At 39.2% G+C, this 18,179-nt stretch overlaps 2 protein-coding genes across 2 annotated transcripts; one reads left to right on the top strand and one right to left on the bottom strand.

Annotated features, from left to right (window-relative positions):
* Nucleotides 1-4,451: 4,451 nt before the first annotated feature.
* On the bottom strand, nt 4,452-6,047 carry LOC140935655 (5-hydroxytryptamine receptor 7-like). Its single transcript, XM_073385225.1, has one exon. It carries the CDS (start codon nt 6,040-6,042, stop codon nt 5,044-5,046), a length of 999 nt encoding a protein of 332 aa, XP_073241326.1. The 5' UTR covers nt 6,043-6,047; the 3' UTR covers nt 4,452-5,043.
* A 5,974-nt stretch (nt 6,048-12,021) lies between these two features.
* Nucleotides 12,022-17,707, top strand: LOC140935654 (protein Wnt-7b-like). Its single transcript, XM_073385224.1, has 5 exons — nt 12,022-12,062; nt 12,702-12,797; nt 14,170-14,396; nt 14,838-15,106; nt 16,797-17,707. Exons 2-5 carry the CDS (start codon nt 12,745-12,747, stop codon nt 17,271-17,273), a joined length of 1,026 nt encoding a protein of 341 aa, XP_073241325.1. The 5' UTR covers nt 12,022-12,062; nt 12,702-12,744; the 3' UTR covers nt 17,274-17,707.
* The last annotated feature ends 472 nt before the right edge of the window (nt 17,708-18,179 follow it).

The following is an 18,179-nucleotide window of genomic DNA, read 5'->3' as shown; positions in this document are numbered from 1 at the left end:
AAATATTGTTGTGTTGTGGGTGTGATCAGTGGTATTTATAGGCAAATAGAGTCACGCGGTATTAACAAAAAAGCAACTGATTATCATTATTAAATGCATAAATATGAATATTTTTTTTTTCAGATTATCGAAAGGAAACTATGGGTGTTTCTACGAAATTTTTTTAAAATGATTAATTAACTAACTCACCGCCAAACTGAGAAAGGATACCACAACGATACATTTTTTGTGTGCAAGACAAGTATATTTTATTTTCAAGTTAGTAATATTCATTGTCAAGGTAGTTACTTTCATGCAGCTTTCACGGTGTATTCATTCATTAAGACAAATGTGGGTCGGAATGCAACTCAGCACGTAGCTCTTAAATATTTCTTGCTTTGTATGTATAAATTTTTAACTCTTATTATTTTAGTTTATGGCTGTACATATATATCTTTTTATTTCATAGTGTCCCCAGTTAGCTTATATAGCTAAAGTATGTGACACTCGAATAAAGTTTACTGTTAATATTATAATTATTGATATCAATATTATGATTATTCTGGAATAGTACGCCACAATAATGCGTAAATGTCGTAAATGTCCAATCATTTCTCCCGATGAGGGAGGGGGGGGGGGGGGGGATGAATAAGCCATCTTTCAAAAGGGGCCTGAAAATGGATTTTCTTAGCAGCCCCTATAAATCCATAATTCCAACAATATGCAAAACTGTCTACAAGTAACCTAACTAAGACCTGTTTTTCATGAATACCGTGTACACAGTACTTTAAAAATCAGAAACTTAGATGAGCCAAGCGTTTAAATTGACTTAAAGATTTAGCCTCTTTCAGGCTGTTCCAAAGAACTGCTCTGCTATAACTGAAGCTGTTCGATGAAGTTAGTTCGCGGGAATGGGACGATTACTTTGTTAACAGAGTCCCTTAGGGAGTAGCGCGTTTCATATCGTTTAACAAATTTAGAGGATAAATATCCTGGAACCAGAAATTTATTTAAAGACTAGCTTGCAAACCATTAGGGCTTTTTGCATTTGAAACTGAGTGCTCAAGCCTTTCCAATTTAGTTGCCTAAATAAGCGGTTGGCATCAGCATCATATCTAGAAAAGGTTAGAACCGTGACGAGCAGCACGATTCTGAAGCTTCTGTAGGAGCTTCTGCGCCAATGTTGAAGAGACAGGAGCGTCACAACGAAGAAACTCTAACAGCTTTAATGTCAACAAAATCGCTCGTACAAGAAGATCGATGCGATAATCACACACACAAGGGAAACCAGCGCGCGCATATAATATAACACAATCCTGTTGGCGCAACCTCTTCTTCCGCGTAAATGAATGCGAACTACCTAAAAGGTTAGAACCGAAACGAAAGATATAATGCCATAGTGTAGAACAAAACTTGATAACAAACAGACTAAGGCCTAACAGTCACTGCATGATAAAACTTGTCGCTGTAGGATAAAACTTAACGACGAAAAGGCAAAAAATCTAACATAGTCATTTAAGTACGAAGGTGGTTTGCACTGTCTTTGAGGTCTTGGACCAGGAGTCTCAGGAGGAAAACTGGGTCAGGACGGCAGGGTCTGATCTGGGTCTGTCACACTGGTGCTGGGCTCCTCCTGTAGAACAGGTAGTGAGGGAACGCTAATAGGGGCATCAAGGGTAGTGTCATCGCATGTGGATGAGGGGAATTGATCCTCGTCAGACGGCACGGAGGTAAGCTCAGGCGGCGCAGGAGGAGGTGACGTTGGTGATACTGAGGCTGCAGGCACAGCGGGGGCTACCGGAGAAGGCTCGTCATCCTAGTCTTGAGAGGCCTGGGGACCAGAATGATCGGACACTATAACGGAGGGAGAAGTTGCGTAACACTCAGACAACTTGACTTTGGAGGAGGTGACCCTCAGTTGTGAACCACTAAACTTCTTAACGAAGCACCAAGGGAAGCCAATGGAAACCACGATAAAACGATCACGCGCACGAGACTTGTCCTTATCGGAAATGAGGTACACAATGTCGCCAACGTGTAGTGAAGGCGTGCTTCACTAGACTTCTCACTGGAGGCATGGTTAGTGGAAGGTTGCTTGTGTTTACCAAGTATGAGGTCGTAATCAGACAACGGCAACTGTTCGTGGGTGAACTGATTGCGTTGAGTCTACAACTCGCGAGATGATAAGCCAGGAAGCCGAAGACGGGAGTTAGGACAGGCGGTGGCGAAAGCAAGGCCAACTGCTGACTTACTGGTCTGCCAACGGGCTCTTGTCCGATGAGTTTTTCCTCAAGTTCATGGACAGCCGTCTCAGCGACTGGGTACTTGTTTTTGTTCTTAACGCGACCGACATCGATTTTGACGTTCAGGTGGTTGAGAGAGTCGTTGTTGGCCATGGACTGAAAGCCATGGGAGAGATCTACACGTATAATTGCTCTTGGGCGGTCAAGTGGGTGGAGACTGACAACTAGTTGTGTGAGGGCGTCACAGAGGGTATCGTGTTTCTCGTCATGTACCAAGCAGGAAGCAGTGAAGGACGTGGTGCATTCTCGCAGCACTAGGATCAGCTGACGGTAGCGTTTGATCACGTCAGCAGCAAAGGAGACGCCTACGCCCTCTGGGGGGATCGTCAGACGACTGCTTGACCAAGGAGCTTGGAAACGACTTCAGGGAGGCGCAAGTGTGGCAGGCAGATGTTAACCCAAACCCTAACCCGTCCCGATTAGCTGAGCTGTCCCTCGTTTTCCAGTAAGTGGAGGGTCTTTGATTAGGGTTAACCGAATTTTAGAGGAGTTTTTTTTTCGGTATCAGTCAGTCGCCGGGATACTAGTATATCTTGCGTGTGAACAATCACTTAGGAGTTTCACCTACAAACTGAAAATAATGTTAGAACTGAACCGTCTGAGCAACTGACGGGATAAAATACATAGTTCATCTATGACTGAAAAATTACATGGAGAAGTTACAAAAAGAGTCTTGAATGTAACCCGTTTTATCTACTTGTAAAGGAATGTAATAGTTCAGGAAGTTAAGAGACAAGGTATAAGGGCGAACACACGGGACTCGAGGTCATTGTCATACTATTAACCATACAAATTCTCTGAAACACAATAGGACCATTTCCGAGTTTTAAAAACTCAACCGTTCAAAACGAGGCTAAGTGCAAAACCTTTCTGGTAAAAATGAGAATGAGTTCTATTTGCACGAGAATAAACTTCGCATTTAGCCTCGCTTTTAAACAGAGGCTTATGGCAACTCGAAAATAGCCTAATTGAAAAATTATCTCAAAATTACGACAAAGCCCTGATTCAATTTGGAGACAGACACGTGTGTTACTTAAATTTTTCTTTCGTAATTTTTTCTTTTTGTTCTTTGCATTCTTTTCTTTAATTTATTTTTTATGAAATAAAAGGAAATGTGTATTGTTGCACTTTTCCAGTCCGCCCGTGACCCAACGTACGCAACGAAAGCGCTGCAGTAAGAGTTAGTTGTTTTTGAAAGTCTGTTGGGATTCGATGATGCAGAGGTACCGAATCCTTGGAACCCTAAACCTCTCATTGGTTCCAGCATATCTATAAGCCCTGTCCAAAATTGTCTTACCACTCTCACATTCGATGGGTTCCTGCTTCTTTGTTTGGAAATGTTATGTTAAAAACATTTCATCGGCCCCCCTTAACTTTTTTTGTACCTGCGCAAGCGCACTGTAGCTCCTTTTTCTCTCTTTTTCTTTTTATGCGTTCACGTCCCCCAGAGTCTGATGTTTCTTTAGGATGAATGTCCTTCGAAAGGAAGGTAACCAGTGGTTCGCAATATGTTCAGCAAATATAGAAAACAAATGAGGATGTTCGTGATGATGAACACGCGGTTGCCTAATATATATAAGCCCCTTTACTGGGCGAGTTTCAGGTCGGTACATACTGCAAGTACGGGTACTTGTCTTCTTTTTTTTTTGCGGACATAATGGCCCGTCCATTTTTGGGCTATTAAATTTACGGGATCCCTTTGTGGGAGAAGAAATGTAAGGCTGTAACAATACAACGAACTATCGATTAATCGCGATATTAACGCTGCAATAGCGGTGGATCGATATTAAAAATGAAACATCGATAACAATCACGATAGTGAGCGAACTATGGATAGTTTGAATAGTTTCTACTTCTAACATTTTAACTTCTTTGGAAAATATAGAAGCCTTTTTTCACCCATCTTTGATTCTGAAGGTCACAATAACGGTAAAAAAGAAACTAAAAACAATCTACTGTCCTATTGTACCTAGAATGTTTTAGCTTGTTGATTCTTGGACAGCTTTGGCGACAACAGTTTGACTGTTTAAGTCAGAGTGCTTGTTCAACTTTTTATTTGGTTTTACCAAAGATTGTTTAAACTCTACTGCAATGTTCCCGTATTCATGAAAAAACTCATTAAGTTAATTAAATACCACTTGGCTCTGTGCTCCATAGACTACCTGTATTGTATGACCGAAACAGATATTTCTGAAAACTATCGAAATACTATCGCAATATAAATGTGACCTATTACAATCAGTTGCATCAGTTAAAATTTTCCAAGTGTCACCCCTAAAGCGAAATAGCTGCCTGACCAACAATTTTATAGGGGGGTTACAAGTTGAAAAACTACAGCTACCTTTTTAATGGATAGTGTTTTTGGCGCACGAGATTGACGCAATTGGGGCGACAGAAAATTAATGTTCAGAAGGAAGCGTTTTCTTTTTTTTCTGTCCGTATAGAGACCAATTACAGAACTAAAAATGCCTTAGTCATATGATAGATGTTAATTATAACAATTTTGCTGCAGTGCCCTATTTCCAGTTCTGCACCAGGTACGTTACTTAGTAATTTGAGGATACGCCGGATCGGTACGCAACAGCTACTCACCAACCTTGACAAAAATATCAAGAAACCCGAGACCCAAAGCAACTTTACTTTCAAACAACCAAAAAGTCCCCCGCAGAAACTTCAGATAATACTTTTAATAAGATTCGTGACATAAATTGTAAAGATCGAGGAATATCGATAAACGGCCAAAGCGTCATCTTTAACAAAGTCATGTTCGAACGTACGAAGGAGGTGTGACTATTCCAATCTCAAGCACTGTTGTAGCAAATGCTGATTGCTTCACTTGACACAAGCCAAAGTCAAGTGATTCATGGCTTGAACGACGTCCAAACAATCGCTTTAACTCGACTCTTATGTCCCGCTTAACGAATGAATATACTATGACATTTACAGCAGAATTTAAGAAAATCAAAATCCTGGAAATGCGAACAATCTTGATTGTAACTGTACACAATCCGAACACGTCGCAAAATCCACGGTACGCTGATAGAAGCCAACAGAAGATGAACAACAAGACCACTGAAGCAAAAACTTTGAGATTGGATCTTTCTCTACTTCTTTGCCGCCTTTTCTTTGGAACTATACGATCACAATATCTTTGTTCAACTCTTTCTTGCGCTGCTATTCGGCGGGAATGCGCTCGCGTTATCACATACAGATGGCAGTATACGAGAACCATCATGAAACAAGGTGTTATTTCAAGGAGGAGTATCACAACTCCCGTGTATACTCTTTTTGCTTTGTCTCTGCTGTTAACAAGCGACTTTTCCCACAACAAACTGGGCAAAAGGGAAATAAATGTTGGTATTATCCACGAAATAGATATCATTGTCACGACTTTAGAACGAGTCATCACGATGCAGTATCTTAGAGGTCTGGTGATAGCGAGGTATCTATCGCCAGTCATAACACACAGGTTTCCAACTGAGACGTAAAGAACCAGATTGTAGAATGTTATTAGTGCATGAATGTTTAGAGGTATCCAGAATGTGTGGATAATATATGTAGGTATTACCACAAGACCAACCAACAAATCCGCGAATGAAAGGGAAAGGATGAACCAATTGGCTGTCACATGAAGAGATGGTCGTTTAATGATCAGATATATAACAAGTGTATTACCGAACACTGTAGTTATACCTATTAAGACTACCAAGGTCCAATACCAGACAGCATCCCTTTCGCCAGGAATGCTAATTGATGCCATTTATGGCAGATTGTCCCTGCGAAGAAAAATAAGAAATAACAAAGAATTATAAGAGAGATTTAGAGTAACGTTTAAGAAAACGGCAAACGACAGATTCAAAGAGAATTTCTTAATAAAAAATAGGAAAACTTGCTGCTAAAACAATTCAAAACAATTTTTAGGGACAAAATAATGTGAACTTCTTTTTGAACACTTGAAACATGAGTAAAGCATAAGTTAAGGGAAAACTTGGTCACGTGGTACAAATTCACGTTTGACATGTCTCTAAATCTCTGTATTGTCAGCTTATGATGGTACAGGTGGACATCGAGTGTCCCAATGATCCTAAGAAGCTACGCCGACTGGGACGGACGCTAGTCCCAGGAGATGATGTCATTGTGATGTCACGTGTCTTTTAGAAATGAAACCAAGACTACCCAGGAAAGTAAAATGGGTTCCCTGTGGACATCTTTTAATTAGTATAGTCCATCTGTTATTAAATGAACTAGCCGTTCAATAAATCAAAGTTATATAATTCGCTATTTCACAAGAGTTGAACTTAACCTTTTTTTTTTTTTTGTCTGTGATCAGGGTTACGGAGTGTAAAGACTTTCACGAGTTGCTTATAATGTTCACTATTTACCTGAAATGTTCACTCTCAAAAGACCTTTTTCCACCATCAAAGCTCAAACTTAAGGTGAATGTGACAGTCATAAAAGTTTCCAAATCGACAAGCGACGCATTCCTGTCAGATAAAAGCCGCCATTAATAAAAGTAAGTGAAGAAATATTTTTCAGACTGCGAGTCTTTCCCAATTGACGAACAGGAATGAGATGTACAGAGACTGAATTCTCAAGTGCGTCACAGGTAGCTCAGTAATGGTTGAATCAGATTATAAATATGAGTCAGAGTAAAACGTCGATTCAGCTTAGCGCCAACCTGGGTAGTTTTCAGATCTTGCCGCTTAAGAGAGAACGAATTAAACTCACCCCAATAAGTTTACTATAAATTGGGTATGAACTCCTAAAGGAGATTGCTCGCTCTATTATCCTGAAAACATTTCTTGAATACTGATGGCCTCTTGATAGGTTTTACATTTTCAACCTCCTTCTACTAATTTACATTATAAAAGGATAGTAATTTCCTTTTTGGATCATATTACGAGACATCTGCCTTACTGTTTGCCATCAGTTCCCGTTTATGGCCTCTAGTTAGTTGCCATCTTAGTCGAACTGAAAAACAGCATGCTTTACGTTACATTTATCACCAAGGTGTCCTCTGTTCACAACTAAGGAGAAGGTTATCTTAAAAGATAACCTCAAAGTATTCCCGATCGACTAACACGTTGGGCGTTTGCAAGGTGCTTTCAAACTGTAAACGTGACTACCATGATATGCAAATGCAAAACAATGTTTTATTTCTTTCTGCAAATATATCATAAGGACAGCGAGGCAAACCAGCCTGTCTTAATTACCTTCATGTAAAGGGATAAAAAACACCAGTAACCAGGTTTTTATGATATTTTAGGACAAAATATATATTTTTCCCGCCTTTTCGGCAAAGATAGGACGTTCTCATTCCAGAGATCTGTGGCTCTCAAGAACACCTTCATTTTCTTCATAAATGTTTCTTTTTTTCCCTGAAACACTCTACAAGAAATAAACGCTTAAGTTCAATTTTTAGGAGGTGTCGAAATATTTTTAAAATCAGTATATGAACATGTAAACTCGTTAGGGAACCTTTTGATTATGAATGCAGAGAGTACAACGTTCCGCGGTGAATTCCAGTTCATGGATCATGGAGCAAGGGATAACGAAGGGGGTACTTATAATCTTTAGCCTCTCTTATTCGGAGTTTAATATTACTGATACTTTAACTTACCTAAAATTAAAGTACATTTACTCCTGCTTTCTTTTTAACTACTGAGATTTCCACTAAATTCTCAGAAGTTTGAATCTTGTAAAAAATGCCTTGGTCACTACGAAAGCTATTGTTTTTCTGTATACACAGAACAATAGACGAGATAAGATGACGCAAATGTTGCTTATTTAACTTCAGACAGCTGAGCCTCTTAAACTTTTCTAGTCAGATTAAACGTGCATTGTTTGCTAGTGCGAATGGAGACGTGCCAATGATTTTATTTTCGTTTAAAAGTTGAATGTAATTGTACTTGAAATGAATCACAAAATTAGCGGTTTTTTTGGTTTCCGTTAAACCCGCAATTTTTTAATTCAAGCTGATTCTGATTAGCTGCCTCTTTATCTTGAAAGGATGAAATCCGTTGCCGGAAATTTGTCACCTTAGAAGTTATTGACTTTCTAATGTTTGCTTTTAAAGGGCTGGAATGGAAATCTGCCTCAAGCACCTCAAAGGCAGAGAAAGGGCTAAGTTGAAATAAATACCGAAAAAAACTCTAACAGCCTGCTACACTTGGCAATGTACTGATTGTAGTGGCTGCTGGGATCTTCTTATTTTCCATGTATAAAAGTCTTGTTAACGTGTGGATTGTTAGCTACACCTTTTACTAACACCCAAAAAACAATTTTGATGAGTCGACTGGCTTTTACTGATCTTTTTTGTTATGCTTATTATTATTTTTAGTATTTTGATTTCTGGTTCTAAATTAAAACTAATGGGTCCAGCGATAGATGTATTATATTCATAATTCCACGCACTCTGTCGATCATTAAGCGAGTGCCGGGCAGGTAAAGATGCGATATTTTTAAACCATTCTTATTTTCCTGTCGGGATCAAGTAACTGCCCTTAAATTCATTTTTCATCCATGTTAGTTTTAAATGTTCCGGGTCTTGCGTGAGGATGCATAAGTGGGCAGCTCCAAATTAACCAAACGGTGCCTGCGACGAGAACAGCAAAAAAAAAATTATTAGGTCTAGTAGCAACAACAACAAAAAAAAACCCACACACACATTTTTTTGTTGTACATTTCTTTGCCGTTGTTTTGCACGACAACAACGTGAATTTTCTGGTTACACGTTAACGTTCTATGGAGGAAATTTCGCATGGGTTCCCGTTCGCTTTGTTTTCATTGCCGCTCATTTTCACCACTTGTGTCTGTTTATCAATTCATCTTCAGATGGATGGCATATCTTACAGGGTATTATCATTATTTTATGTTTTAGTAAAGGGCAAGAAGTAAATGTGACAGTTGACTTCGGCTTACATGGGGTGGATGGACGTACAGGCGGTCACGTGATTATTAATTTTTCTGGCTTCCTTACGTTAAAGGATTAAATTAACTCCAAAAACCGTGGACGAAGACAGAAAAGCTGATCTGTAGACCTGAAGAAGGATAGTATGGCCAGCCGAAATATTGTTATAAAAAGACAATTATACCTGCACGTTGTTCTGAATCAGCTTTGCAGTAGTCTTTGGACTTCTCGTTTTTGGTTCCTTAGGTTACCATTAATTTTTTTCTTACCCATAGTGCTGCGCTGCGGACGCTTTGCGCTAGAGAGAGCTCCACTTCTAAGATCCACACTACACTTCAGGATCGCCTTAGATAATACAGTTGTCGGCAGAATACGCAAGAAGGTATGACGTAGAAGAAGCATCAGCCTGGAGACCAAGTTGAAGGAATGAAAAGCGTTGTTGTATTCCTACACTTTCACTCAACTAATGCCATTTGTTTATTCTTTGTCTCATTGCCTTTACTAAATTCAGCCTGATATTAAGTGTATATTGTTCTCCCAGCAGTCTCAGCTCAGCTGCGCTGGACGGGTAACCTCGTTCGCGGCGCACATGGAATCATCTCCCCTCGCATAAGTAGATGAAAAGCCATTTCCCTAGTTTCAAAAAGTTTCAACTTTCAGGTATTGACACATAATGTTAACTTATTTTATTAGGTACAATTGTTTTTAACAATGTGTGAATGTTCTTAAAATTTAAAGCTTGCAAAGACACTCTTTCTTGATAATAAGCCCAAACTAGATATTCTTATTTTTCTGCCGATGCTGAAAATATTCTAGTAAATATATTCTTATGTTATTGATACTTTTTGACGTATAGTTCACCTCTTTTGTCAGGAGCCGATCAAATGGAGTTGTACTGTATGTCTTGAATACCTTACATATATATTACATGCACCGTTCATCAAAATGTCTCAAGTCACGGTTATTAGCTACCACTATTTTTGCCGTTAAGAGGAGGATTCTTAAACGATTCGAAACATACCGCCTAGTGTATTGTTATTTTCAACAAAATATTACATAAATATATATAGATTTAGCCAGGGCTAAAAGCGAAGCTCTCGTTAATATCAGTCTGTAGTTTACTCGAACAAAATATAAAATCATTTAATGCTAAGTGGCGACGGCAACAAAAACAGTGCAAAAAAAAATCAGTTGGTCCAATTAGCAAAAAAAAAAAAAAAACTTTGAACGGGCAGCACCCTTTTTTTGTACATTTCTTGCCATTTTTTTACAAGACTTGAACGTGAAACTTCCAGAAACGTCTTAGTTACACGTTTCATGGAGGAAATGTTGTATTTATTCCTCGATCCTGTTCATTTTTTTTTCTATGCCACTCATCAGTTCACCTTGGTGGCCACTGGTGGCACTTCTCATTTTCACACCGCCGCTATAAAATTCTCATGTTATTCTTCCAAAGTAATTGGTCTCCTTTGTTTGTTATCTCTCGCTCTAGCTCTTTCTGTTATCAATATAGACATCTTAAGGAGTTTTATTAGCATCGACGACGGCAACGGCAGCGAAACGTCAGTTTTAAAATGAATTCCCGTTTTTTCAATCTTTGTCGCGTTTATTCCAATTTGCTGAAAATGGCAATTGTAGGCGAATTTCCCTGGAGTTGATTTCTTGAGGACCGCACTTAGTTTTAGAGAGAGAAAAAGAGATTCGTCGTCGCTTGTTTACGTCCTCCACAAAACTTGCAATTATGCAAGGACGGTGAAGAAATGTACAAAAAAGCGTGATGCATGAGCAAAGTTGTTGTTTTGCGTAACAAACCTATTACTTTTTTGACGTCCTCGTTGCCGCCGCCGTTGTCCTTGCTAAAGCTTCCTATTAAACTTAAGTCGAGAGTAAAAATCGGATTCGTTGCTGTTGTTGTTGTTGTTTTTATCTCTAAAAGTCCGAATGGCAATGCCATTTACCGCCGAAACGAGCGGGTACTTCCGCTATAACATACTCATCCCCCGGAAGAGCTGACTCCTGACTCCCTTCACCCACCCTCAGCGTCTGTGCGGACGTACTGGCGTACGTTCACGTGATTACCAAATTTCTCGGATGGATGAATTTAAAAAAATTTCTTAGGTATGGGGCTACGCGTTTAGCTTCAGTATTGATATTAACTTATTTTCAAATCCTGAGCATGCAGCTTATTCCTAACTATTCTTAATATTTTTACTTTCTGCCTCGATATTTTTATAAAATAAATTCTTATAACAGAAAGAGTGTATTAAGCTATACGTTTGATTTTGTAAATAATCTCCTTAGAATAGTGTATATTACCTTTAATGTATTATAAATTTCTGTATACTGTTGTTGTATTTGTCGTTAATGAAAAAATAAATGAATGATTGAATGAATGAATGAATGTTTAATTGTAGCTAAAGCTAAACTGCTTTCGCGGCGTTTGTGTATTCTTCGTTCCGGACCCTCCTTCGCCCGTTACCTATATGCTAAGGCATAAGTCATTTTTTAATCAACGTGAAGATATAGAAGTTTAAAACCCTCTAGAATACGATGGCGAGCAATTTAAACTCGGAAAATGCAACGCGTCAAATTTTAGTGAATATGGTATGTGTAATTCAAGTAGCTTGCCTAAGAGCATAGCTAGGGAATAGATAATCAGGTATTTTTGTCGCGGAATTATTCTGAGTAATCGTATTTTCATTGGCGAAATCTAAAAGTACTCGGCTAACATCATAGACTAGACTCTGCCAATAACATACTGGTCATGCATTCTTCCACACCAGTATAAGAAAAATTCCAACTGACTTTATTCATATGGGACTGATGAGAAGAAGCTTTGACTTAGGCTCACGAGTATTACTGAGTTAAAAGTAAGCGTTTTTATCTCGTGTTATTTGGAGTGCGGACACTGGCCGCGATGCACTTTTCACGAAACAGTTTTCCTTCAAACTCCTTTGCTATGAACTATGAACTACTATGCTGCGAGGATCACATGCATGGTCCACATTCAACTGCTGGATCATTTCCTGTGGTCGGTATTGGGTAATCTTAAGGGAAATCTCAGTTTAGTTGTTTTAAAAGATATGTAAGCACTTGTGCAGAGTAATCCTTTAATTTATTCCTTGAGTCACATAATCCACTTGATAGGAAACAATACTGTAATTCACGATCACGTTGTCTATGAAAACAGGCGTTGACTGGATTAAAGGGGACGGATTCGCATGTGAATTGATGCCGAAAGCTAGAGCTCGGAGTCGTTTTGCAGAGTGAATGTGAAGAAAGAGAACAGACTGTTGGCAGACAGTGATTATTCTGAAAAGTCTAAATCTATTGTACACGGTGCAACGCTACGAAGAATCTCAGACATTCCTTAAAAAGTCTTGGAATTCAAATTTTCATTTGTCAAGCTGCGTAAAAAGGCTCTTGCTTTCAAAGACGCTCTAGTGTTACTCATTGTAACATCGGATCAACATCAAGACGCTACGATCTTTGTTTTTTCTTCTTTAAAGGTTCAGGTGTCGTCCTTGTATATTTTCCCTCGAGATTTAAGGGATGAATGCTTTTAAGTGGAAAATCCATACTCTGCTTGTACTCTGGTGTATAAGGTGAGTTACATAAGGCTTATTCACTAAGGCTGCTGTACTCGATTACAAAATACGGTTAAAGTTTAAATTGATTTGCCATCGACAAGTTAGACCTCCTGGATCTCATGCAGAGTTTTTACTGATAAACAAGATAATCTACAGAGCGTCTGTTTTGTGGACTTACAAGCGGTGCAACAAAACTGGGAGCTGAACGATAATGGTTACATTTTATTAAAACTTAAGTTGAAACAGCAGATTAGTAAAAAGTCAACGCTTGTCTTTTCAAGAACGAAGAATTTTAGTGAAAGGTATTTTAAATAGCCATAGACCGAGCACTTAACGATGGAAAATATATCCCAGACAAATAAGCAAAGCGCTTAGCTTTTAATCTTCGACGATTCGTGACCTGTTTTATTGATTTTCGATGCAGCGTTATGGCGCATCCCATTTTTTTTGTTGTTGTTCACTGATGTATAGTGCCGGCATATAGTCTGAACTAGCTGTGTGTATGTTCAACTGGGTTGATTCCTGTGCGTGCAATTAAAAGAAGTGATTACGTGAACTATGTATAGTGAAAACCCAGAAATGTTTTTTCTCTTAACAACTTAAGTGTGGGCTGGCTGTTGACTGACATTATAGCATCTGTGAGTGCCATCGCAATTTTAACAATAAGGACAGTGCACTTTACTTGTGATAATTAGCTTAAACAATGTAAACATGCTTGAACAGTTGACGTGACTTTATTCAGTGGGGTAATTGCTTTCAACACATCATTAAGTGGACTAAAGGCAGCTCATTCATTGCATAAAGACAACCTCATTCACGGGAAAATTTGTCATTCTGGAGTTGCTCGTGTTTGTATTTTAGACAGAGCTAAGTCATTGCATGCCTTGGGGCCCGGGGGACTACTCAACAATGTTTTATACGGGGAGGCTCCGCCCGGAGGTCCAACCCTTTAACCTTTTATATACCATTTTTGACAGAAAAGGTTCTCTTTCGTACACTTTCTATTGACAAATGATTTCCCTTTCACATACTTACTAACAAATAAGTTTTCTTGTCATTTCATGCAGCGTTTACTAAATTTAATTGATTCGGCAGCAAGGTGCGTCTGTTCGAAATATTTTAATTAAAGACCTCTGTAAACACTTAAAAGACAAATTTTGCTACCCTTTCATACAGTTCAACTCCGAAAATCCCTACTCTTTTATTTCCTTGAAGCCCGAAAAAAAATAAAATCTCTTTCGTGGTGCGCCTCCCTGTTACATGATAGGATTTTGTAGGGAATACCTCTCCCCCAGGGCCTAGGGGTTAGAGGATATCATACGAGTTGTCATCTATCATACACCAACCTAGCGGGTGGTCTTGTTTCAAAGGGATCATTTTTTTGCAGTTGTAGCACAGGGACGGGGAAGAGGAAATCCCGTCCCAATGTGTGGTGCGAAAAAGCCCCAGGACTTTCTGATGGCCAAAGGAAGGTTTGTCATAGGGTACCCGGACTTCAAACTGCAATCAAGAAAGGAATCGAGAAAGGGCTCTCAGAATGCGAACGGGAATTTAAATGGAGCAGATGGAACTGTACTTTGCTAGGAGAAAAAAACCTTCTTCAGCGAGCGCCAGGTGAGACATTCAATCCCTATTGTCCAATAGCTTTATCCTGTTTACTTTAACTCCAACATTGTCGCAGTGTCAAATTGATAAATATTTTTCTTTACGAAGAGTCACGCACCAAGAAAAAAAAAATTACGGCAGTAAATACTATGCCCAGGATTACAATCTCGATGATTCATGTGGCTTCTTTATATTTCTCTTTTTTAGGGCTTCTTGGTTAAATAACGTATTTGAGAATCAACTTAACAAACGGCTGAAACGACATAGCCTTTAGGCAGCACATATGACATACTTAAGCTTATCTATAGGAGAGTATAGCCCGCTATGCTCTGGGAAAGACCTCATTCCGCCGGATCACGATAAATAACCTTTTTATGGACCAGTCCACAATGCAAATGATCTGAAAGTTTTTATTTCATCGTGTTTTTTTTTTGTAATATATATATATAGATGGTACTAAGGAAGCTGCGTTTACCATGGCAATTCTATCAGCCGCCATAGCTTTTAACATAGCAAAGGCTTGCACAGCTAAAGATGTCACCGAATGCAGCTGCGAAGGAGTGAAAAGACCCTTCCGCGGACAGCCATGGAAGTGGAAAGGTTGCAATGTAAATATTCGCTTCGGTTCTTACGCTGCTGAACGGTTTATGATGAGTGGAAGGAGTAATGACACCAAACTCAACATGATGTCGAGACACAATGTTAGAGCTGGCCTTGAGGTACGTTTTTGTTTTCGCAACAGTCGGCAACAGTATCCGGCGACAGATGACAATATTTGGGCGAAGGTTCCTTGATTCAAAATACTGCATTTCAATGATAGTACGTCTTGCATTGAATGGATAACGGCAGCATAAGCTTATTTTTTTCAAAATGGACAAGTTCAGATTTGTGGATGTTTCTGACGAGCCACAGGAACTGTTCATACATGAAAAAAATGGTTCATCGCTACCGTGGTTTGATCAAATAAACGAGATGAATAGGCGATTTGCAATAAGAGGTCATGTGACATCGTTTTCATAAAAACTGAAAATAAAAGTGATTTTTTCTTCAAAAAACGATTAGTGGGTCATATCTTTAACAAAATAATAGTGATTTTGTTTTGTAAACCTGCAACATTTTCTTAAAATGAGTAAGTTCGTAGTTGGTCACGTGACCAAAATGTGATTTTTAAAATTATGAATTACCTCTTTCTGAACACAAACTTTGCACTTAGACCTCAAGGAAAATGTTGAAACGTTGATGTGGGAGCGTTTACAGCACATCTGATCGTAAATATCAAACGTTTAAGAAGATCTAAGCAAAAAGTAGTTTTGTCGCCCATCTTGGAGGGTAAGAGTATGCCCTCCAACATGGGGGCCAATACAAATGATACTACTTTGTTGAAAAATCAAAGTGCCATAAAATGTCTCCCTTTCCTCTCAAATTTCGAGTGTAAGATAATTTTTATGTGCTCTGTCCATTTTTGGCATCAGCTAGATTCCAGCTCATTGTTTAAAGAAAACATTGGTCACGTGACCTCTTAGTGCACGTGGCCTGTTAAATCTCTCGAAATAAAGCCTCTAACACAAAGCAAAACTTGGAAAATTATCGGCTGGTCCTCTAATGACTTTAAAAAGTAAGTCACATTGATGGGTAGTGCCCCTAGGCCGTACAGTCAGGTTTATTGATAATGAGGTGGTTGTCCTGACGTACGGCGCATGCGTACGGTCATCCGGATTTTCCTGACTCATGTTTTGTTTGGTTTCTTTGGTCAACGCACTGGCATTAAGGCCCCGTTCAGATGGAGGAAACGTCTGGGTAGAAGGGTCACTCTTCTACCCGAACTACTCTGGCGAGCCAGCTTTTCATATTACATTTCCTTTCAAAACTTGGTGATTTACATAAGAAACAAAAAGTTGATTCTGCTAGAAGGGTGACCCACCTGCAGTAGACGGTTCACCCTTCTTCCATGGTAAGGTCTGTGACCTTCCTGGTCGGGCCAACTTTTCTCCATACAAACACTTTGGCCAGGTCAACTCAGCGTTTTTAAGCGACGGACGTCAACCGGATTTGGTTTTTTTGCATCATTTGGGAGTGGTTTGGTTGAAACTCTCGGATGAATCGTCTTCATAAGAGAAACGGAACTTAGTAATACAAATTTGTTAGCGTCAAGGCATATAAAAAGAAAGAAGGCTTCACTTCCGGTTGAAGTGTGTCGCTCAAAACGTCTTTGCACATGCTCCCCATTCAGAGCATGCGTGAGAACGCTGTGGTCAGCGGCATGGCTGTGGCAAAGAGATCATTTTTTTCTCACGTAAACACATCACAAAAATTGACACGGCTGTGTTGAGAGGGTGAACCCCCTTCCCGGGACAACTTTTCTCCAGACAAACGAGGCTTAATGGTAACTGTTTATTTTTTTCTTTTTAGGTTTTAAAAGAAAATAGAGTAATCAGGTGTACTGTAGGAAATACAGGGAACGTGAAGTCATGTCACCTTACCTTGCCACCACTCGAAAAAATCAGCAGAATTCTTAAAGCAAAATATAACGGAGCTAATGAGGTATTCCCCTCCCTACGAGAAAATAAGAAGTCCCTGTATCTGTTGAACAGGGCACGATTCCGAAATCGACAAAGTGGTAACCGCCCAAAAAAATCAGCATTGGTTTTCCTGGTGAAATCTCAGTACTGTTATCGCCAAGATGAATATCGAATACCAGGAACGCAGGGACGCTTGTGCCGACGAAACACCAATAAGGAAGACGATTGTATCTTTCTTTGCTGTGGTCGCGGATACAGCAGAAATGTGTCTCATAAGAAAAGATTTTGCAACTGCAAAAAAGGTCCCAGTGCGCCTTGCAGCTGCAAATTATGTACAGACGTTGTGATCGAAAACAAGTGTTTGTGATGATACTGCTGACAGTGTACTTTTTATGAAGTTACTTGGGCGCTGCCTTAGCAACAACAACAGCCAAACAAAGAAAACATTGTTTCAAAAACATACATGGCTGAGAGAGCAATAAAGTCAAGGAACTAAGTTTAGGGAGTAGCGTACTTTACTCTCTCGGCTCATCTGATTGCAGAAGACGTCAAAATTTTTATCGTCGTTACATGGCCGTAACAGTTTTATTAGTCTTTCTAGTTTCATAACAGGATATACAGTATAAGCCTATGACAGTCTCTTTTTTTGCTCAGTTAAGCTTTCTTAAAATCGTCGGGGGACTACATCTGCCTTGGTTTTACAAGACAGCAGTTCTCTTGCTTGTTATCGACATCATTCACATGTCAAATGGCTTAATTACCTAGAGGGACATTAAAGCATAGTGATTTTTTTATTGTTAACTTGGATTGTGAAGTCGAAAGCCTGAATAACCACCCTACACGGACATTTCACAAATTAACCCCGACATGACGTTTTGCCGAGATATGCTTCAGCTAATAATGTACATGTTTTATGTTTATTTACAAAAACGCCATGTTCGTATATAGTGGCCAACTAAAAGAAAATACTCAGATAAACTTTAAAAGCAAACGCATTATGGGATAATATGTACAGTTATTGATTAAATGATTATATTACTGTTTCAAGGGATGGCTTTACATCTAGGTGCTATTCAAAACGCTGATATCTAGTCGACTGTTAGGTATTGCTCCAGTGATGAGATATGAGATGACACTCGTTCACGTACTGATGTTTATTTCTTTTCTTAACCTTACTTCCATAAACACCGCGAGAACTTGGTGATGTCCTTAAAATCACTAGAACAAGGAAAACGTCTTGGCTTCTTGAAATGGATTGACAAAGAACTTGCGT

The sequence above is a fragment of the Porites lutea genome, chromosome 4 (assembly GCF_958299795.1).
Source record: "Porites lutea chromosome 4, jaPorLute2.1, whole genome shotgun sequence".
In the NCBI taxonomy this organism is placed as follows: domain Eukaryota; kingdom Metazoa; phylum Cnidaria; class Anthozoa; order Scleractinia; family Poritidae; genus Porites; species Porites lutea.
This window is presented reverse-complemented; position numbering and strand designations above follow the sequence as displayed.

What these genes read in the sequence shown, in the direction of transcription:
- LOC140935655 (XM_073385225.1), bottom strand. Translation starts at nt 6,042, where the DNA reads ATGGCATCAATTAGCATTCCTGGCGAAAGGGATGCTGTCTGGTATTGG.
- LOC140935654 (XM_073385224.1), top strand. Translation starts at nt 12,745, where the DNA reads ATGAATGCTTTTAAGTGGAAAATCCATACTCTGCTTGTACTCTGGTGT. An exon ending in CCTTCTTCAGCGAGCGCCAG is followed by an intron (nt 14,397 to 14,837) that starts GTGAGACATTCA and finishes ATATATATATAG; the next exon opens with ATGGTACTAAGGAAGCTGCG. An exon ending in ATGTTAGAGCTGGCCTTGAG is followed by an intron (nt 15,107 to 16,796) that starts GTACGTTTTTGT and finishes TTTTCTTTTTAG; the next exon opens with GTTTTAAAAGAAAATAGAGT.